Here is a 23,487-nt window from a genome sequence, read left to right on the forward strand (position 1 = left end):
TATTTAGAAAATAGTCTGCACATTTATTTCTACTACCAAAGTGCATGACCGTGCATTTTCCAACATTATATTTCATTTGCCACTTTCTTGCCCATTCTCCTAATATGTCTATGCCCTTCTGCATCCTGCCCGTTTCCTCAACACTACCTGCCCCTCCACCAATCTTCGTATCATCTGAAAACTTGGCAACAAACCATCTATTTCATCATCTAAATCATTATATACAGCATAAAAACGAGTGGTCCCAACACTGATCCCTGTGGAACACCACTAGTCACTGGCAGCCAACCAGACAAGGATCCTTTTATTCCCACTCGCTACCTCCTTTCAATCAGCCAATGCCCTAACAATCTTAGTAACTTTTCTGTAATACCATGGGCTCTTAACTTAATAAGCAGCATCACGTGTAGCACCTTGTCAAAGGCCTTCTGAAAGTCCAAATATACAACATCTACTACATTCCCTTTATCTATCCTACTAGTAATCTCCTCAAGGATTTCCAAAAGGTTCGTCAGGTAGGATTTTCCCTGAAGGAAACCATCCTGACTTTGTACTATCTTGTCCTGTGTCACCAAGTACTCCATCACCTCATCATTAATAACTGGTCTATAATTTCGTTTCTGCTGCCTTCCACCTTTCTTAAAGAGTGGAGTGACATTTGCAATTTCCAGTCCTCTGGCACCATGTCAGAGTCCATTGATTTTTGAAAGATCATTTCTAATGTTGCCACAATTTCTAATGCTACCTCTTTCAGAACTCTAGGGTGCAGTTCATCTTGTTCGGGTGACTTTTGTACTTTTAGGTCTTTCAGATTTTTGAGCACCTTCTCCCTTGTAATAGTAACAGTATCCACTTCTCTTCCTTTACACACTACAACATCTGGTACATAGCTAATGTCTTCCTCAGTGAAGAGTGATGCAAATTACTCATTTAGTTCTTCTGCCAGCTTCTTTTCCCCCATTATTATTTCTCCTGCTTCATTTTCTAGTGGTCCTATATCCACGCTCATCTCTTTTATTTTTTACATACTTGAAATAATATCCACTTTGATATTACTTGCTAGCTTGTTTTCATATTTCGTCCTTTCCCTTCTAATGGTTCTTTTAGTTGCTGCCTGTAGGGTTTTAAAAACTTCCCAATCCTCTATCTTCCCACTAATTTTTACTTTGTTGTATGCCCTTCCTTTTGTTTTTACATTCGCTTTGACTTCCCTCGTTAATCAAGGTTGTACCATTTTACCACTTGAGTATTTCTTCATTTTTGGAATGCATATGTCCTGCACCTTCCTCATTTTTCCTAGAAACGCACACCTTGTTGCTCTGCTGACATCCCTGGCAACAGCTCCTTCCAATTTACTTCAGCCAACTCCTCTCTTATACCACTGTAATTTCCCTTATTCCACTGAAATACTGCTATGTCAGACTTTACTTTCTCCCTATCAAATTTCAAGTTGAACTCAATCATATTGTGATCACGGGTTCCTAAGGGTTCTTTTACCTGAAGCTCCCTAATTGCCTCCGGTTCATTACACGACACCCAATTCAGTACAGCTGATCCCCTAGTAGGCTTAATGATAAACTGCTCTAAAAAGCCATCTCATAGGCATTCAGCAAGCTCACTATCTTGAGATCCATTACCAACCGGATTTTCCCAATCGACCTGCATGTTGAAATCTCCCATAACATTGCCCTTTTGATAAGCCTTTTCTATTTCCTGTTGTAATCTGTGGTCCACATCCCAGCCAGTGTTGGGAGGCCTGTATATAACTGCCATCAGGGCCTTTTTACCCTTGCAGTTTCTTAACTCAACCCATAAGGATTCAACATCTTCTGATCCTATGTCACATCTTTCTACTGATTTGATGTCATTCTCTTCCAGTAGAGCCATGCCACCCCCTCTGCCTACCTTCCTATCCCTCAGATATAACGTGTAATCTTGGACATTCAGCTCCCAACTACAACCATCCTTCAGCTACAATTCAGTGATGTCCACAACATCATTCCTGAGAATCTGTAATACAGGTCGACCTTCACTAATCCGACTGCCTGTAATCTGGTTTCTTCGATAATCCGGCACTGATTATGCTTAATGTGATCCTTCTGTAATTCGGCATTTTCACTAATCCAGCACTCCTCAGGTCCCAATGGTGCCGGATTAGTGAAGGTCGACCTGTAGTGCAACAAGATCATCCACCTTATTTCTTATACTCCACGCATTGAGATACAATACCTTGAGTACTGTATTTGCTACCCTTTTTGATTATGCATCTCTAATGTACTAATACTCACCCAGTTGGCTGTGACTGTGTCCCATCACCGCCTGCCCTTCCTGACAGTCTCACTGCATGCTATCTTTACTTTTTTAGCATCCATCCTATCCTGAGTCCCATCACTCTGGTTCCCAGCCAGCTGCCAAGTTAGTTTAAACCCTCCCCAACAGCTCTAACAAAGCTGTGCTTAAATTGCTAATTCCAGGGGGCATAATTTTAAGGTGATTGGAGGAAAGTATAGAGGGGATGTCAGAGGCAGTTCTCTTCCCCACTCGGGGAATGGTGGGTGTGTGGAACACCCTGCCGGGGTGATGGTAGAGGCAGATACATTAAGGACATTTAAGAAATTCCGTGAATGCATGGGTTTCTACCTGGTTCTCCAGTTTCCTCCTGTAATCCAAAGATATATCAGTTAGTAGGTTAATTGGTCATTGTAAATTGTCCCATGATTAGGCTAAGGTTTAATAGGTGGGACGCTGGGTTCACTGGGCCGTAAGAGCCTTTTCCACGTGATATCTCCAAATAAATAAATGGATGATTGAAATGCAAAGAGCTACGTAGAGGGGAAGGATTAGATTGATCTTAAGAGTAGGCTAAAAGGTCGGCACGGCATTGTGGTCCAAAGGGTCTGTACTGTGCTGTGATGTTCTATTTCTATGTTGAGCTTTGAGGAAGCCCAGCATCTCTGCAGAAGAGAAAGCGGGAGCACTTGCACAAACCCTCAGACAGAGGGGCTGAGTAGATGCTTCATCTCAGCCTGAGCCTGAAAAGTGCCAGTCGTCAGGCAAATCCACTCTCACCACAACTTCAGCCACAGACGCAGATTAGATGATCCACCTCCAGCGGTTCCCAGTGTCTTCGATGCTACTCTGCAACCAGTTCTACTCATGGCACGTGACATCAGAAGCAGCTCAGGGTATTGCACACAACAAAGATGATGGACCCAATTCCGACAATAGGACCAAAGATTTGTGGTCCAGAGCTTGTCATGCATTTGGTCGAGCCATTTGATTACAGCAGGTTTAGAATTACCTTAAATGAATAGAATGTATAATATCGGACTTGAATCAGGAGTGTGCCAGAATTGTCAGGTTGAAAGATAACAAAGGCATGGATAAAGGCTTCAGCAGCAGATGCATTTGAGGCAGAGGTCGAGTCTGAGTTTGAAGCCAATATGGAAACAGTAGCATTAGTTAAAGATACAGTAATAAAGTCTGAAGTTCAGATTGGGGTTTCTAAGGTCAATGATCTATCGCACAGTCAATATAAAACCACAACACTGTAAGACATAGAAGCAGAATTCGGTCATTCAACTCATCAAGTCTGTTCCTTCATTCCATTATGGTTGTATATGATCTCTCTCAATCCCATTCTCCTGACTTCTCCCCATAACCTTCGACACCCTTCAATCCCATTCTCCTGACTTCTCCCCATAACCTTCGACACCCTGACTAATCATGAACCTAAAAAACTCCACTTTAAATATACTCAATGACTTGGCCTCCACAGCCATCTGTGGCAATAAATTCCACAGATTCACCACTCTGGTTAAATAAATTCCTCTTCATCTCCATTCTAAATGGACGCCCCTCTATTCGGAAGCTATGCCCCGGTCTGAGACTTTGGACCACTATAGGAAACATCCTCCCCACATCCACTCTATCTAGGCTTTTCAATATTTGATAGATTTCAATGAGATCCCCCTCATTCTTCCAAGTGTTTGTAAGTACAGGCCCAGAGCTATCAAACGCTCTTCATATAAAAATCCATTCAATCCTGGAATCATTTTCGTGAACCTCCTTTGAACCCTCTCCAGTTTCAGCACATCCTTTCTAACGTAAGGGGCCCAAACCTGCTCTCAATACTCTAAGTGAGGCCTCATCAGTGCTTTATAAAGTCTCAACATTACATCCTTGCTTTTATATTCTAGTCCTCTTGAAATGAACACAAACATTGCATTTGCCTTCTTTGTCACAGACTCAAGCTGCAAATTAACCTTTAGGAAACCCTGCACAAGGATTCCCAAGTCCCTTTGCCCTCAGTTTTTAAAATTTTTTCTCCATTTAGAAAATATTCAACCCTTTTATTTCTTCTACCAAAGTGCATGACCATATACTTCCAGACACTGTATTCCGTCTGCCATTTCTTTGTCCATTCACCTAATTTAAATTCTCCTGTAGCCTCTTTACTTCCTCAAAACTACCTACCCCTCCACCTATCTTCATATTGTCTGCAAACTTTTCAAAGAAATTAATTCCACCATCTAAATTATTGATATATAATGTAAAACGAATCTGTCCCAACACAGACCCCTGTGGAACACCACTAGTCATCGGCAGCCAGTCAGTAAAGGCTCCCTTTATTCCCACTCTTTGCCTCCTGCCAATCAGCCACTGCTTTATCAATGCTGGAATCTTTCCTGTAACACCATGGACTCGTAGCTTGGTAAGCAGCCTCATGTGTGGCAGCTTGTCAAGGCCTTCTGAAAATCCAAGTACCTGTTCCCCTTTGCCTATCCTGCTTGTTATTTTTTCAAAGAATTCCAACAGATTTGTCAGGAAAAGTTTTTCCTTGAGGAAACCAAACTGCCTATTTTATCACGTGCCTCCAAGTATCCTGAGACATCTTTTTAATAATCAAGTCCAACATCTTCCCAACCACTGGGGTCAGACTAACAGGCCTATCATTTCCTTTCTTCTGCCTCTTTCCCTTCTTGAAGATTGGAGTGAAATCTGCAATCTTCCAGTCTTCCAGAACCACTCCAGAATCTAGTGATTCTTGAAAGATCATTACTAATGCCTCCATGATCTCTTCAGCCACCTCTTTTGGGAAGCTGGGGTGTACAACATCTGGTCCAGGTGACTTATCTACCTTCAGACCTTTCAGTTTCCCAAGAACCTTCTCTCTAGTTAGCCCACACATCATGCCCCCGACACCTGTGAAGACTGATGCAAAATACTTAATCAGCTCGTCCGTCATTTCATTGTCCCCCATTGCTACCTCTCCAGCATCATTTTCCAGTGGTCTATTATCCACTCTCATCTCTCTTTTACACTTTGTGCATCCGAAGACACTTCTGGTATTCCCTTTAGCATTACTGGCTAGCTTACTTTCATATTCTATCTCTACCTTCTTAATGACTTTTTAGTTGCCTTCTGTTGGTATTTAAAAGCTTCCCAATACTCTGTTCCTACTCATTTTTGCTCAATTATATGCCATCTCATTGGCTTTTATATGGGCTTTGATGGTTGTGTCATCTTTCCTTGAGAATACTTCTTCCCCTGTGGGATGTATATAACAAATGTCTTCCGAAATGCAGCTCTTTAAAACTCTGGTTAGGTCACACTTGAAGTACTGTGTCTAGTTCTGGTCGCCTTACTATAGGAAGGATGTGGAAGCATTGGAAAGGGTACAGAGATTTACCAGGATGCTGCCTGGTTTCGGGAGTGTGCATTATGATCAGAGATTAAGGGCTTTACTCTTTGGAGAGAAGGAGGATGAGAGGAGACATGATAGAGATATACAAGATATTAAGAGGAATAGATAGAGTGGACAGCCAGCGCCTCCTCCCCAGGGCACCACTGCTCAGTACAAGAGGACATGGCTTTAAGGTAAGGGGTGGGAAGTTCAAGGGGGATATTAGAGGAAGGTTTTTTACTCAGAGAGTGGTTGGTGTGTGGAATGCACTGCCTGAGTCGGTGGTGGAGGCAGATACACTAGTGAAATTTAAGAGACTACTAGACACGTATATGGAGGAATTTAAGGTGGGGGGGCGGTTATATGGGAAGCAGGGTTTGACGGTCGGCACAACATTGTGCGCTGAAGGGCCTGTACTGTGCTGTACTATTCCATAAGTTTCTATAATCTATGAGAAATGCTTCCAGAAATTCCCACTACTGCTGCTGTGCAATCATCCCTGCCATTGTTCTTTTCCAATCAATTCTGGCCAAGTCCTCTCTCATGCCTATGTATTTCCCCTTACCTCACTGCCATACTGATATATCTGATTTTAGCTTCTCCTTCTCAAATTTCAGGGTGAGTTCAATCATATTACAATCACTTGCCCCTAAGGGTACTTTTACCTTAAGCTCTCTAATGAATTCTCATTCATTGCATAATGCCCGATCCAGAATAGCTGATCATCTGGTGGGCACAACAACAAGCTGCTCTAAAAAGCCATCCCACAGGCAATCTAGAAATTCCCCCTCTTGGAATCCAGCACCAACCTGATTTTCCCAATCTACCTACATATTGAACATTAGAACATAGGAAATAGGAGCAGGAGTCAGCCATCTGACCTGTCGGGCCTGTTCCACCATTCAATAAGATCATGGCTGATCTGACATGAACTCATCTCCAACTACCTGCCTTTTCCCCATAACCCTCAATTCCCCTACTATGCAAATATCTATCCAACCTGTCTTAAGTATATTTACTGAGGTAGCCTCCACTGCTTCATTGCGCAGAGAATTCCACAGATTCACCACTCTCTGGGAAAAGCAGTTCCTCCTCATCTCCATCCTAAATCTACTCCCCCGAATCTCAAGCTAATGTCCCCTAGTTCTAGTCTCGCTTATCTGTGGAAACAACTTTCCTGCCTCTATCTCATTTATTCCTTTCATAATTTTATATGTTTCTATAAGATCTCCACTCATTCTTCTGTATTCCAGCAAGTACAGTCCCAGGCGACACAATCTCTCCTCATAGTTCAACCCCCTCATCTCTGAAATCAACCTGGTGAATCTCCTCTGCACCACCTCCAAAGCCAGTATATCCTTCCTCAAGTAAGGAGACCAGAACTGCACGCAGTACTCCAGGTGCGGCCTCACCAGTACCCTGTACAGTTGCAGCATAACCTCCCTGTTCTTAATTTCAATCCCTCTAGCAATGAAGCCCAAAATCCAATTTGCCTTCTTGGTAGCCTGCTGCACCTGCAAACCAACCTTTTGTGATTCGTGCACAAGCACTCCCAAGTCCCTCTGTACAGCAGCATGCTGCAATTTTTTACCATTTAAATAATAATCTGCTCTTCCATTTTTCCTTTCAAAGCAAATGACCGTGAATCTACCAATATTGTATTCCATCTGCCAGACCCTTGCCCACTCACTTAACCTATCTATTGAAGTCCCAATTGTAGCATTGCCTTTTGGCATGCATTTTCTATCTCCCTTTGTAATTTGTAGACCACATCCTTACTACTGTTTGGGATTCTGTATACAACTTCCATCAGGGTCTTTTTACTCTTGTAGTTGCTTAGCTCTATCCACAATGATTCAACTCCTTCTGACCCTGCGTCACCTCTTTCCAATGATTTCCAATCATTTTTACCAACACAGCAACACCACCCCCTCTGCCTTCCTGCCTGTCCTTCCAATACAATGTGTATCCTTGGACACTAAGCTCCCAGCTGTAATCTTTCAGCCATGATTCAGTGATGCCTACAACATCACATCTGCCAATCTGCAACTGTGCTGCAAGTTCATCTACCTAATTCCGTATGCTGTGCACAATCAAATATAACACTTTCCAACCTGTATTCACTCGTTTTGATTTTGTTTGCTTTTACGTTGTAACTCATCCTGTTGACTGCAATTTTGCCCGATCAACAGCCTCTCCTCACTATACATTGCCTCTGTTTGTAAACCAGCTACCTCATCTTCAGCACAATCATCCATCTTCCTACGATACTTTTTGCATTGAAATACACGCAGCTCAGGGTACCAGTTGCACCATGCTTAAGCTTTTGATTCTTAACTTTGTCTGAGGTCTTACAAACATCTGCCTCCACAACTTCTCCACTAACTGTTCTGGCATTCTGGTTCCCATCTTCCTGCAATTCTAGTTTAAACCCCACTGTGCAGCGTTAACAAACCTTCCCACTAGGATATTAGTCCCCCTCTGGTTCAGGTACAAACTGTCCCTTCTGTAGAGCCCACCTTCCCTGGAAGAGAGCCCAATGATCCAAAAATCTTATGCTCTCCCTCCTACACCAACTCCTCAGCCACGTATTCAACTGTTAATCTTCTTGGTTCTGGCCTCACGAGCACATGGAACTGGTAACAATCCTGCAACAACCCGGGAGGTCCTGCCCTTTAACTTAGCACCTAACTCCCTGTACTCTTCATGCAGAACCTTGTCACTCATCCTCCCTATGCTATTGGTACCTGCATGGACCATGACTTCTGGCTGTTCACCCTCCCACTTAAGAATGCTGAGTGATCAATTCGAGATATCCTGTATCCTGGCACCAGGGAGGCAACATACCATCCAGGAATCTCGCTCTCGCCCACAGAAACTTCGTCCATAAGACCATAAGACATAGGAGCAGAATTAGGCCATTCAGCCCATCGATTCTGCTCTGCCATTCCATCATGGCTGACCCGGATCCCATCAACACCATACACCTGCCTTCTCACCGTGTCCTTTGATGCCCTGACCGATCAGTAAACGATCAACTTCCACCTTAAATATACCCATGGACTAGGTCTCCACCACAGTCTGTGGCAGAGCATTCCACAGATTCACTATTCTCTGGTAAAGAAACAGGGGTGCAGTGCTAGCTGGAGCGCGTCCGGCACTTCTTTAAGAAAGAAGCTGAAATAAACAAGCTAATTAATTAGGGGCCGCCCAGGGCGATTTGAGTATCTCGGAAACTGCTGATCTCCTGGGATTTTTACGCCCAACAGACTCTGATCTGGAGTTTACAAAGAATGGTGCCAAAAACAAAAAAAAATCCAGCGAGTGGCCGTTCTGTGAGCGAAAACATTTTGTTAAATCCACTCGCTGTACAAAAAATTCTTCCTTACCTCCATTCTAAAAGGTTGCCCCGCAATTTTGAGGGGGTGCCCTCCAGTTCTGGTTACAACCATCTTAGGAAACATCCTCTCCACATCCATCCTTTCTAGTCCTTTCAACATTCGGTCAGTTTCCATGAGATTCCCCCCACATTCTTCTAAATGCCAGTGAGTACAGGCCCAAAGCTGCTTAAACACGCCTCATACGTTAACTCCTGGAATCATCCTCGTGAATATCCACTGGACTTTCTCCAATGACAACACATCCTTTCTGAGATATGGAGCCCACAACTGTTGACAATACTCCATGTCTGGCCTGACTAGTGTCTTATAAAAACTTCAGCATTATATCCTCGCTTTTATATTCCATTCCTCTTGAAAGAAATACCAACATTGCATTTGCCTTCTTTACCACACACTCAACCTGTAAATTAACTTTCTGGGAGTCTTGCACAAGGACTCCTAAGTCCCTCCGAACCTTCTCCCCATTTAGATAATAGTCTGTACCTTTGGTTCCTTTTACCAAAATGCATTTTCATACATTTCCCCACACTATATTCCATCTGCCACTTTTTTTGCCATTCCTCCAATTTGTCTGTCCTGCTGCAATCACATTGCTTCCTCAGCACTACCTAGCCCTCCACCTGTCTTCATATCATCTGCAAACTTCACCAGAAAACCTTCAATTTCATTATCCAAATCATTGATGAACAATGTGAAAAGTAGCGGTCCCAATACTCACCCCTGAGGAACACCACTAGTCTCTGGCAGCCAAACAGAAAAGGCCCCTTTATTCCCACTCACTGACTCCTGCCTGTCAGTCATTCCTCTATCCATGCCAGTATCTTTCCTGTAACACCATAGGATTTTATCTCGTTTAGCAGCTTCATGTATGGCACCTTATCAAATGCCTTCTGAAAATCCAAGTAAATGATAACCACTGACACTCCTTTGTCCTTTGTAATAGCAATGGCATTCACCCCTGCTCCGACACTCCCGGACCTCTGGCGCACTGCCAGTGTCTTCCACTGGCAGACTAACGCGTCTTCAGGGTTCCGGAATTTCGTGGCTCTGGAGGCAGGCAGACTCGAGGTTGGCATCGCCGCAGGAAACTGGTGTGTCGTTGGGACAGAGATCAAAAGCAGCAACCTGACTGCTGGCTGTGTGCCCAGAGACCCGAGTTATTTGGGCACAGAGTTCAGAAGAAGCAACACAACAGATTTTTAACATCATAAATCAGCGAGTTGTTTGTATGTCTCCCCTCTCACCGTGAAATGGGAATACCTCTTTTTCCCTTATTAGGAGAGAGAGCCTGTGGTATGTCGAATTACTGGGTAAACGAGTAATCTTTGGGGTATTGCAAGTCTGTGTCTTTATTGATGCTTTGCTGCACACGTGAGTGCTCGGTGGGGGTGCCAATGCTCTTTTGCTGGTGGGGGGGGTCGTTTCTTTGCTGGTGCTTATGTGTGGGTGGGGAGTGCTGGGGGGTACTTTGACATTTAACTGTCATTCTTTCTTTGGAATACTCCTGTTTTTATGGATGTTCATGAGGAAAAAGAATTTCAGGATATATATTGTATACATTTCTCTGACATTAACTGTACCTTTGAAACCTCTGAAGTACTCATTAAGTTCATCTGCCATTTCTTTGACCCCCCCCTTTACTACCTCACCAATGTCATTTTCCAGTGGTTCAATATCAACTCTCACCTCCCTTTTACTCTTTATACTGTATAACTGAAAAAACTTTTAGTATCTTGCTTTATATTATTGGCTAGTTTGCCTTCATATTTCACCTTTTCTCTTCTTATAGCTTTTTTAGTTGCCTTTTGTCAGATTTTAAAAGCTTCCCAATCATCCAACTTCCCACTCACATTTGCTACCCTATATGCCCTTTCCTTTCCTTGGCTTTTATGCAGTCTCTAACTTCCCATGTCAGTCACAGTTGCCTAGACCTGTCATTTGAGAACAACTTCTGTGGGGCCTTCTGTCCATTCCCCTTACTAACGAATCCCCTATCACCACAGTGTGTGTATTCTGCGTCTCAGACGCAGACACAGTGCCAGAGCCCCGACCACTGTGACTCTCCTCTGTTTCCACACCCCCCTCAACGGTATCCAAAGTGATGTACCTGTTGTTGAGGGGGATGGCCACAAAGGTACTCTGTACTGGCTCTTTAACCCCTTTCCCCTTCCTGACTGTCACCTGGTTCCCTGTATTCTGCACTTTGGGTGTAATTACCTCTCTATATGTCGTATCTATCACCCTTTCAGGTTCCCGAATGATCTGGAGTTCATCTAGTTCCAGCTCCAACTCTTTAACACGGTCTTTTAGAAGCTACAGCTGGATACACTTCTTGCAGTTGTAGTCATCATGGACACTGGAGGTCCCCCTGCCTTCTCACATCCTGCACCAGGAGCATTTCACCATCCTGCCTGTCATCCCTACTGTCCCGAGCTGAGCAGATATAAAGAGAATGAAAAAACTTGAGCTTTTTTGTTCCTTTGCTTTCTCTGAGTGAAGCCTTTCTTCACAGAAGCCACGAACAGCTAAAGCCTCAAGTTCACCGCTCTGACTCTGTCCACTCAGGTGGTGGCCACTACTCCTGCCCCTGCCTTACTTTAATTTGCTCTTACCAATCAATCCCAGACACCGACTGGCCGCTGGTCAAAGCTCTATTACACAGCCACAAACCACTCCTGCCTTTTATCCTCAGGCGCTGGACCTGATTGAAGTCCCCTCTTCTCCAAACTTCTAATGTCCAGGTTGGCCTCTGGTCAAACCTTTATTAAACTCTGTTACAGACCCAGAGCTAGCAAATGGTCCTCATACATTAACCCTTTCATTCTCAGAATCATTCTTGCGAACCTCCAGTGGACCCTCTCCAATACCAACACATCTTTTCATAGATTAGTGGCCCAAAGCTGCTCACTATACTCCACGTGCGGTCTGACCAATGGCCTTGAATTTCAGAACACTTGAGTTTTAGGTGTACAAAATTATGAGGGTATTGATAGGGTAAATGCAAGCAGACTTTTTCACTTAGGTTTGGTGAGACTAGAACTAAAGGTTAAGGGTGAAAGGTGAAATGTTAAAGGAGAACATGAGGGGAACTTCTTCACTCAGAGAGTGGTGGGAGTGAGGAATGAGCTGCCAGTACAACTGGTGGATGTGGGTTCAATTTCAATGTTTAAAAGATGTTCGGATAGCTACATAGATGGGAGAGGTATGGAGGGCTATATCAAGGTGTAGGTTGATGGGAAAGGGTAGAATCCAAGTTTGGTATGGACTAGATGGGCCAAAGGGCCTGTTTCTGTGCTGCAATGAATTATGACTCTAACCCACAGGTTTAACTGTAAATTTGTCCAGAAAGTATATGAATTGAAATCATTTTAAATCTGAATAAATTTGCAGTAATTTCAGCAGTGGTCCTACATGCCAAATGTGGATGAAGTTATTTTTCAGTCGGCAATTCCATTGTGGTAATAGGCGTGTGCTTGCAAGCACTTTGAGGATGAAGTCTTTGGCAGACATGCTGAGAGATCTCAGGGCAGTATAACTCCCAAAATCAATCCTCTGCATTCAGATTCCTTTTTACTCACTCATGGGCTGTGGCTGGTGCTGGCAGAGCAAGCAGCTATTGCAGTCAAATTCACAAATGTAAGAATTATCTTCACTAGCAGTGAAAGCAATAAGAAAGACATCCTAAATACTACAATGTGACATGCAAATATCATTGAAATTAACCAATCTTTGAATACTGATTTTAACACAATAACTGCCAAAAATAATTCTTTGTGGAAGAATGCAATCGGACCAGGCAACATTTTTTTCTTATTTCATTTTACAAGGCACATTTCTTCCAGCACAAATCAGTTTCAAACAACTGTTTCCATCTCACGGATAAACAGCTGAATTTATTGTTGCCCGTCCATCTACTCATGTTCAATTTAATCACATCATAGCCTGACAGATCTTTGCAGGATTGCCAACATAACTCCCAGAAAGACAACTGGAAGATAGCAGATTATACAACAGCATACTTATCGCCCATTCCTAAAGCTTAACAGCGTCTTTAACATTGATTGCTTTAACATATAGAAATTTCTACCACTTCCCCTTCTCTTTTTTTCCAAGACCCATCCTGGTCCCCCTCTTACCCCATTCCTCTCTCCTCACCTGCCTATCATCTCCCCCTGGTGCTCCTCCTCCTTCCCTTTCTCCCATACTCCGTTCTCCTATCCTATCAGATTCATTCTTCTTCACCCTTCACTTTTTTCACCTATCACCTCCCAGCTTCTTACTTCATCACTCCCTCCCTCACCCACCTATCTTCCCCCTCACCTGGTCTCACCTATCACCTGCCAGCTTGTTCTCCTTCCTCTCCCCCCACCTTATTCTGGCATCTGTCCCCTTCCTTTCCAGTCCTGGCCCAAAATGTCAGCTCTTTAATCCCCTCCATAGATGCTGCTTAATCTGCTGAGTTCCTCCAGCATGCTATGTGTGTTGCTGTGGATTTCCAGCATCTGCTGAATTTCTTATGTTTATTCTTTGCTGACAAACAGTCTTTGATTTGAAACATTAACTCTGCTTCTCTTGACACAAATTCAAGATTTAAGATTGTTTAATGTGATTTCCAGCACACAAGTGTAAATGAGAAGGAAATAACTGTTACTCCAGCTCTGATGCGGCACAAACACAATAAGATGAACACAAAAATAATAAAGACACAATAAGTATAAATACATCAGCTAGCATATATACATAGATTAATTGTATGTCCATAAAGTGACACCAGACTGTACATAGGATGACTGACAGGAAATGAGGCCTGACCTGCTGAGTATTTCCAGTATTAAAAATGCAAACACAAGATATCTGCAGATGCTGGAAATTCAAGCAACACACTCAAAATGCTGGTGGAATGCAGCAGGCCAGGCAGCATCTATAGGAAGAGGTATTTCCAGTATTACCTGTTTTTTCACCTTTGTTTTCCAGCATCTGCAGTTTTTGTGATTTCTACACTGCTAATACTATCTTTGCAGGTAGGCAGTTTTATTTATTAACATAACTGAGAAGCGGCAAGCAGCTTGTATTCACTATAAATACAGTAACCTGGAGATGGGTTGGAAAAGCATTTCCACCACACCCCTGTCATCCCACATATTCCTGGTAATGGAATGGCGTGGCAGCCTAAATAAAGCTGTAGACGGAAACGATTTGAAGAAACTGCTTTCCACACACAGGCGAGAATAGAATTCATTTTTAGATGCTCATTTTGCATGATGCAGTTTTACTTGGACAGGCAGCCACAGTGAGGCATTTCCCAGTCAAACTGCGCCGATCGTAAAACTGAAATGGACACATTTTGGCAGAGTACTTTATAGTGTGTCTGAACTTTTGCTGATATCGGGCATGCACTTGGTGTAATTGTAGGGAGTCATGAATGGGCAGGAACATGGCAGACGGAATATAGATGGAAGAATCAAAGTGCACAAGAGTGTTGAAATGGTTAGAGTTTGAAAAAGTTGTTACTCAGATGGTGGTGTTGTCTGTGTATACAAATACTCTTGGTTCCTCCCTTCCTTTGCCCATCTTTCAACGTAGAACGTTTCAGCACAGTACAGACTCTTCAGCCCATGACATTGTGTCGACCTTGTAAACTACTCTATAATCAATCTAACCCTTTCCTCCTGCACAACCCTCCACTTTTCTATTATCCATGTGCCTCTCCAAGAGTCTCTTAAATACCCCTAATGTATCTGCCTCTACCACCACCTCTGGCAGAGCATTCCATGCACCCAACACTCTGTGTAAAAAACCTACCTCTGACATTCCCCCTACAATTTCCTCCAATCACCTTAAAATTATGCCCTCTAGGATTAACCATTTCAGCCCTGGGGAAAAAAGTCTCTGAGCTATGCACTTGATCTCTGGCTTTGATCATCTAGTACATCTCTATCAAGCCACCTCTCATCCTCCTTCACTCCAAAGAGAAAAATCCTAGCTTGCTCAACCTGTCCTCATAACACAGGCTCTCAAATCCAGGAAGCAATCTGGAAAGTCTCCTCTGCACTCTCTCTAAAGCTTCCACATCCTTCCTATAATGAGGTGACCAGAACTGAATGCAATACTCCAAGTGTGGTCAATCCAGAATTTTATAGAACTGCAACGTTACCTCACGACTCTTGAACTCAATCCTTTGAGGACCAAGGCACCAAATGCTTTCTTAACAAACTTATCAACTTAAACACAGAATATAGAAGAGTACAGCACAGGTACAGGCCATTTGGCCACAATGTTGTGCCAAACCAGCTAAAAAGGAAATCAAAACACCCAAACACTAATCCCTCCTACCCACACCGTGTCCATATCCCTCCATACACCTTATAGCCATGTGCCTATCCAAGCGTCTTTCAAAAGCATCTAATGTATTTGCCTTGACTACCATATCAGGCAGTGCATTCCAGGCACCCACAACTCTCTGAGTAAAAAATTTACCCCTCACATCCCCCTTGAACCTACCCCCCTCACCTTCAATGCATGCCCTCTGGTGTTAGACGTTTCAACCCTGGGAATCAGATGCTCTCTGTCCACTCTATCTATGCCTCTCATCAGATCTCTTCTCAGCTTCTGTCACTTCAGAGAAAACAACTTAAGTTTATCCAGCCTCTCGTGATAGCACACGCTCTCTAAACCAAGCAGCATCCTGGTAAATCGCTTCTGCACCCTCTCCAAAGTCTCAACATCCTTCCTAAAGTGGGGTGACCAGAACTACATGTGATATTCCAGATGTGGCCCAACCAAAGTTTTATAAATTTGCAAAATAACCTCCTGACTTTTGAACTCAATGCCTCAACTAATAAAATCAAGCCTTCTTCACCACCTTATTGACCTGTAGCCACTTTCAAGGAGCTATGAACTTGTAAACCAAGATCTCTCTGCTCAGCCTTGCTGTACCAAGGTGCAAAACCTCATGTTTATGTGGGTTAAGCTCCATCTGGTATTTCTCAGCCCATACCTGCAATTGATCTATATCATGCTGTATTCTTTTCCAGTCTTCGACACTATCCACAACTGCACCAATCTTGGTACCAACCACAAATTTACTAACCCACCCATCTACATTTTCATCCATGTCATTTATATACATTACAAATGGCAGCGCGAATAAACCCTTCATCCACTACCCTTTGTCCTCAATGTGTAAACCAGTTCTGAATCCAAACAGCCGATTTGCTACCGACCCCATGCACCTTAATCTTCTGCATTCGCCTCCCATGAGGGACTTGGTCAAATGCCTTACTAAAGTCAAGTCAAGTCAAGTCAAATTTATTTATATAGCACATTTAAAAACAACCCACGTTGACCAAAGTGCTGCACAGATCAGAGCAATCACAAATACAAGAAACACAGACATAACCAACAAGGCAAACAGCTTATAGGCACAAAAGAAACAACACAAGGGCCTAGACACAAGCCAAAAATCAGCCACATCAGGAGGATTCAAACGCTAGTGAATAAAAGTAAGTTTTGAGCCTGAATTTAAAAGAGTCGATGGAGGGGGCAGATCTGATAGGGAGGGGAATGCTGTTCCACAGTCTAGGGGGTACAATAGCAAAGACGCGGTCACCCCTGAGCTTAAGTTTAGATCGCGGGACAACCAGGAGCCCCAAGTCAGCCTACCTCAGGAACCTAGAGTAGAATAAGGGGTTAGAAGGTCTGTGATTTAAGGGGGGGCAGCCCACTTAGGGCTTTATAAACAAATAGGAGAATCTTAAAATCAATTCTGAACCATATTGGTAGGCAGTGGATAGAGGCCAGGATAGGAGTAATATGGTCCCTCCTCCGGGCACCCGTCAGGAGCCTGGCTGTGGCGTTCTGGGCCAGTTGCAGACGGGACAGGAACGACTGATTAATCTCAGTATACAGGGAGTTGGAGTAGTCCAAGCGGAAGGATATAAGGGCGTGGATGACTTTCTCGAGATCTTTGGAAGAGAGAAGCTGCTTGATTTTGGCAATAGTACGAAGCTGGAAAAAACTAGCTTTTACTGCTGCATTAATTTGCTTGTCAAACTTAAATATCACACCAAGGGATTTAACATGGGGTTTGACAAGGGTGGACAAGTTACCAAGACTGTTGGTAATCACTTTGATGGAGTCAGGGGGGCCAAATAGGACAACTTCAGACTTGCCTTCATTCAGCTCTAAGAAGTTTTGTACCATCCAACACTTTATGTCATCAGGGCAATTCATGAGGCTGGCTAGAGTTGACTGGTTGTTTGGCCTTAGGGGGAGATAAAGCTGTGTGTCGTCAGCATAACAGCGCAAAGAAATGTTGTATTTTTAAATGATTTGGCCGAGGGGAAGCATGTATATAGAGAAAAGAATGGGACCTGGGATGGAACCTTGTGGGACCCCGCAGGACAGACTAGCCAGGGGAGAAGAAAATTTGCCTATGTTGACAGAGAAGCTTCTATATTTGAGGTAGGATGTGAACCAGTTCAAGGCAGTGCCATCAACACCAACCCCATACTGGAGACGGTCTATTACAATGGCATGATCCACGGTATTGAATGCTGCGCTGAGGTCAAGAAGAATTAGGATGGCAGAGTCACCTGAGTCAGTAGAGAGGAGGAGATCATTGTACACTTTCAGCAGGGCAGACTCTGTGCTATGATAAGCCTTAAAACCTGACTGAAATCTTTCCAAGGTGTTGTTTTGGTGTAGGCAGGGCAGCAATTGACTGAGAATAACCTTTTCGAGAACCTTTGCCAGGAATGGAAGTTTAGAAATAGGTCTATAGTTACTAGGTAAGGTAGGATCTAAGTTGGGGTTTTTTCAGGAGGGGCTGGACCACGGAGCGCTTAAAGCAGGTTGGAACGGTACCAGTGGCCAGGGAGCTGTTGATAATAGAGAGGATGCTGGGACTGGCTATGTCAAAGACATCCTTCACGAGGGCAGTGGGGACAATGTCAAGGGGGCAGTTTTCAAGTTTCACGGTGGACACAGTCTTTGTAAGGAAGGGAAGCGTGATGAGTTGGAAGCAGTCTAGCAGTCCAGTTTAGATGAATAAGCCAGTGAGACATTTAGGTCACGGGTGGGGGGGGGGGTGGAAATGTTCATTCTAATGTCCTCAACTTTGCTAATGAAGAATTTTAAAAATTCTTCGCACTTAGCAGGGGACACATTTAAGCTGATACTGGGGGCGGGACAAATGACAGAATTTATGGTACTGAATTAGACCTTGGGATTATGAAAGTTGTTAGAAATTGGGTCAGAAAAGTATTTTGCACTCACAGCTTTAACTGCTTCCTGATATTTGTGAAGATTGTTTCTCAAAATTTCAGAAGAAATTTGAAGTTTATCACACTTCCACTTTCATTCGGATATTCTACACTCCCTCCTCAGGGCTCTGGTGGTGTCATGAAGCCAAGGCAGACCTTTAGGCTTAGGCATTTTCAATTTAAGGGGAACAACAGTATTCAGAATAGAGGAGCAGGTGGTATTAAATAGGGAAGAAAGTTCCTCAGTGCTGAGGTGGGGAGGAGAAGCCTCAATCGTGCAAGTGTTGGGAGCAGCTATGAGAGCGTCATTGAACTTATCGGCAGTCGAAGAGTTAATGTAACGACAGCAATGTACAGGAAGATGAAATTTAATAGAGGAAAAAGGCAGAGATACATCGAACATAACAGCGCTATGATCCGACAGGCAAGCATCAATTGTTACCGCACTGCAGATTGGGAAACCAGATGACAAGGCTAGGTCGAGTGCATGGCCTAGCTTGTGAGTGTGTCCGGTGATAAGCAGAGCAAGATTAAAAGTCTCAAACAGATGCATAAAATCACTTACGAGAGGCTTAGTGGGACAGCAAACATGAATATTAAAATCACCAAGAATCAGAACTCAATCAAAGTTGGGCATAGTGTTTGAGAGAAAGTCCGAAAATTGAGTAATAAAATCTTTATGTATTTTTGGTGGACGATACACAAGAGCAATTAAGAGCAATGTAGACAACATCCACTGCCCTACTTTCATCAATCTCCCTCATCACCTTGTCAAAACACTCAATCAAGTTGGTGAGGAACAACCATCATGCACAAAGCTATGCCGCCTCTCCCTAATTAGCCCATGGGTTTCCAAATGCTCATATATCCTATCCCTACAAATTTTCTCCAACAATTTTCCTACAACTGATGTGAGACTCACTGGTCTATAGTTCCCAGCATTTTCCCTTGCTTCCTTCTTAAACAAAGTCATGCAGCAACTTTGCAGGATCTATGGATGTGGACACCAAGGTCCTTCTGCTCCTGCACACGGCTAAGAATCCTGCCATTAACCCTGTATTCTGCCCTCAAATTCAACCTTCCAAAGTGCATCACTTCTCACTTTTCCGGTTGAACTCCATCAGCCACTTCTCAGCCCAGGTCTGCATCCTGTCCATGTCCCATTGTAACATCTAACAACCTTCTATATTATTCACAACACCCTCAACCCTTGTGTCAGCTGCAGACTTACGGATCTACCCTTCCACGTCCTCATCCAAGTCATTTAGGGGACCCTGTGGAACACCACTGGTCACTGACCTCCAGGCAGAATACACCCCATCTACTACCACCCTCTGTTTTCAATTATTTGCTGTGCTTGAACCATGCTTGTACATGCAGTGGTCCTAATGTCACTGTCCGATGCTGAACAAATCAAAGGAGGGTGTAATTACAATGAAATTGCCTGTGAGCATACCTGACAGATTTCATCCCGCAGTTGGGCATGCGGTGACTCAGGCAGTGGTGCCCATGATGTGTCCTGCAGCCTGGAGAGACGCTGAACTCACGGGGGCTCCGTCCTGAGTGGGTCACCTCTCTCCTACTCCTTACTGCCTTTGCCTAGACGGAGAATTCAAAGAAGGGTGAATGAGCTTTTCACTATGCTAACACTGTGGGCTTGATGTCGCTATGAGCATGAGATAGATTAAATGTCAATAGTAAGGGAGATTTGACTGAGGTTTATAAAACCATGAGAGGCTTATACAGAGTCAGTATCTTTTCCCCAGGGTTGAAATATCTAATATTAGAGGGCATCAAAGGTTCATTTTATTATCAAAGTATTATTCAGAGTGCAACTCTGAGGTTTTGCCTTCTCCAGATATCCATGCATGACGAACCTGTTGGAATTCTTTGAGGAGATTACAGGTAGGATAGATAAAGGGGGTGCAGTGGATGTTGTATATTTGAACTTCCAGAAGGCTTTTGACAAGGTGCCAACATGAGGCTGCTTACCAAGTTAAGATCCCATGGTATTACAGGAAAGTTATTGGCATGGCTGGAGCATTGGCTAATTGGTAGGAGGCAGTGAGTGGGAATAAAAGGATTCCTTTCTGGTTGGGTGCCAGTGACTAGTGGTGTTCTGCAGAGATCGGTGGGACCGCTTCTTTGTATGCTGTATATCAATGATTTAGATGATGGAATAGATGGCTTTGTTACCAAGTTTGCAGATGATACGAAGATTGATGGAGGGGCAGGTAGTGTTGAGGAAACAGGTAGGATGCAGAAGGACTTAGATTAGGAGAATGGGAAAGAAAGTGGCAAATGAAATACAATGTTAGAAAATGCATGCTCATGCACTTTGGTAGTAAAAATAAATGTGCAGACTATTTTCTAAACAGGGAGAAAATCCAAAAATCTGAGATACAAATGGACTTGGGAGTCCTTGTACAGAACACCCTGAAGGTTAACTTGCAGGTTGAGTCGGTGGTGAGGAAGGCAAATGCAATGTTAGCATTCATTTCAAGAGGTCTAGAATACAAGAGAAAGGATGTGATGCTGAGGCTTTATAAGGCACTGGTGAGGCCTCACCTTGAGTATTATGAACAGTTTTGGGCTCCTCATCTTAGAAAAGATGTGCTGGCATTGGAGGAGGTTCAGAGGTGGTTCACAAGGATGATTCTGGGAATAAAAAGGTTATCATACAAGGAACATTTGATAGCTCTGGGCCTGTACTCACTGGAATTTAGAAGAAGGTTGAAGGGGGATCACATTGAAACCTTTCAAATGTTGAAAGGCCTAGACAGAGTAGATGTGGAAAGGATGTTTCCTATAGTGGGGGAATCAAGGACAAGAGGGCACAGCTTCGGGATAGAGGGGTGTCCATTTAAAACAGAGATGCGGAAAAATTTCTTTAGCCAGAAGGTGGTCAATTTGTGGAATTTATTACCACAGGCAACAGTGGAGGCCAGGTTGTTGGGTGTATTTAAGGCTGAGCTTGATAGGTTCTTGATTGGACACATCATTAAAGGTTACAGGGAGAAGGCCAGAAAGTGGGGCTGAGGAGGGGAAAAAAGGTCAGCCATGATTGAATGGTGGAGCAGACTCGATGGGCCAAATGGTCTAATTCTGCTCCTATGTCTCATGGTCCTATGGTTAAAAAAACCTCACATGAAATCTCAGCTAGAGTTTGTCAGAAGGTATGTGGGACACTCTGAGGTCAGATGGAAGAAGATTCCATGGTCTGATGAAAGCAAAATTAAGCATTTTGCCATCAGACTAAACACTATGTTTGGCATAAGCCAAAGACCACGCATCATCAAAAACACAACATCCCTCCCATGAAGCATGGTGGTGGTTGCATCATGCTGGAAGGCTTGTGAAGGTAGAGGGTAAAATGAATGCAGCAAAATACGGGGAAATCCTGGAGGAAAACTTGATGCAGGCTGCAAGAGAACTGTGACTTGGGAGAAGATTTGTTTTCCAGCAAGAAAATGACCCCAAGCATAAAGCCAAAACTACATGGGAATGGCTTAAAAATATCAAAGTTAATGTCCTGGAGTGGACAAGCCAGTCCAGACCTCAATCCTAGTGAGTATTTGGGCTGGACTTTGAAAGGGCTCACGATCCCCATGCAATCTGACAAAGCTTGAGCAGTTTCGTAAAGAAAAATTGGGAAAAACTGCAGTGTCCAGATGTGCAAAGCTAATAGAGACCTATCCTCACATACTCAACGCTATAATTGCTGCGAAAGGTGTGTCTACTAAATACTGACTTGAAGGTGGCGAATACTTATGTAATCAATTATGAGCAACCTAACTGTGGCACTGTAGTTCAAGGAGCCATTCAAGAGGGGGGAAAGAAGAGAAATGAAGTGGTAATTGGGGATAGTATAGGCAGGGGAATAGACAGAATTCTCTGTCGCGAGGATACAGTGTCTCAAAGGCTGTGTTGCCTGCCTGGTGCTCGGGTTCAGGACGTCTTCTGTGACCTGCAGAGGAATTTGCAGTGCGAGGGGTAAGATCCAGTTCTCATGGTCCATGTGGGTACCAACGACATAGGTAGAGTGAGGAAAGAGGTTCTGCTGAGGAAATTTGAGCAGCTAGGGAGTAAATTAAAAAGCAGAACTAAAAAGGTAGTGATCTCTGGATTACTATCTGAGCCACATGCAAATTGGCATACGGTCAGGAAGATTAGGAAGTTAAATGAGTGACTCAAGGATTGGTGTGGGAGAAGTGGGTTTGAGTTCATGGGAAACTGGCACCAGTATTGGGGAAGGAGGGGGCTGTACCATTGGGACGGGCTCCACCTGAACCGTGATGGGACCTGGATCCGAGTGAATTGCATAACTAGGGCTGTGGATAGGGCTTTAAACTAAATAGTAGGAGGCTGGGTTCAATAGATTGGAGAAGTATGGATAAAATAAAAAAGAAAGTGTGGATAAAGATAAAGAAAAACAAAAGGTAGAAAAGAGAAAAGTAAGAATAGAGTGAAGAGAAGTCAAGTGCAAAAGAGTCAAAGATTACAAGATTTTAAAAGCACAATGAGTGTAAGGGCACTATATTTGAATGCCTGAGGTATTTGAAGTAAGGTCAGTGAACTTGTGGCACAAATCACTGTAAAGAAGTATGATTTAGTGGTCATTACAGAAACATGGTTGCAGGGTAGAGATGATTGGAAATTAAATATCCAAGGATATCAGGTAATACTGAAGGATAGGCAGGAAGGTAAGGGAGGTGGGGTAGCGCTCTTAATTAAAGATGAGATCAGGGTGATAGTGAGAGACGATATAAGATCCAAGGAGCAGGATTCTGAATCCATCTGGGTAGAGATTAAGAATAGTAAAGGGAAAAAAAATCACAGGTGGGAGTTGTCTATCGGCCACTGAATAATAACATTACAGGGACACAAGCAATAAACAGAGAAATATCTGAGGCATGTAAGGATGGAACAGCAGTTATCATGGGGGACTTTAACTTGCACGTAGATTGGGTGAATCAAGTTGGTCGAGGCAGTCTTGAGGAGGACTTCATAGAAGGCATCCATGATGGCTTTCTTGAACAGCATGTTACTGAACCTACAATCTTAGATCTGGTCCTGTGAAATGAGGTAGGTAAAATTAGTGACCTTGTAGTTCGGGATCCTCTTGGAAAGAGTGATC

General features: G+C 43.5%; 1 protein-coding gene across 4 annotated transcripts in view; it reads right to left on the reverse strand.

Annotated features, from left to right (window-relative positions):
• The window catches only part of LOC134343346 (zinc finger and BTB domain-containing protein 7C), a 278,534-nt gene that overhangs the window by 62,434 nt on the left and 192,613 nt on the right, over window positions 1-23,487 (reverse strand). Inside the window, exon 3 of one of the 4 annotated variants that reach the window (XM_063042038.1) lies at window positions 19,807-19,949. The exons of the other annotated variants lie outside the window; for them this stretch is intronic. Coding sequence (XP_062898108.1) covers window positions 19,807-19,835 — 29 coding nt within the window. The 5' untranslated portion in view covers window positions 19,836-19,949. The remainder of the gene's footprint in view (window positions 1-19,806; window positions 19,950-23,487) is intronic. 4 annotated transcript variants of the gene reach the window in all.

The sequence above is a fragment of the Mobula hypostoma genome, chromosome 3, assembly GCF_963921235.1.
Source record: "Mobula hypostoma chromosome 3, sMobHyp1.1, whole genome shotgun sequence".
Lineage (NCBI taxonomy): Eukaryota > Metazoa > Chordata > Chondrichthyes > Myliobatiformes > Myliobatidae > Mobula > Mobula hypostoma.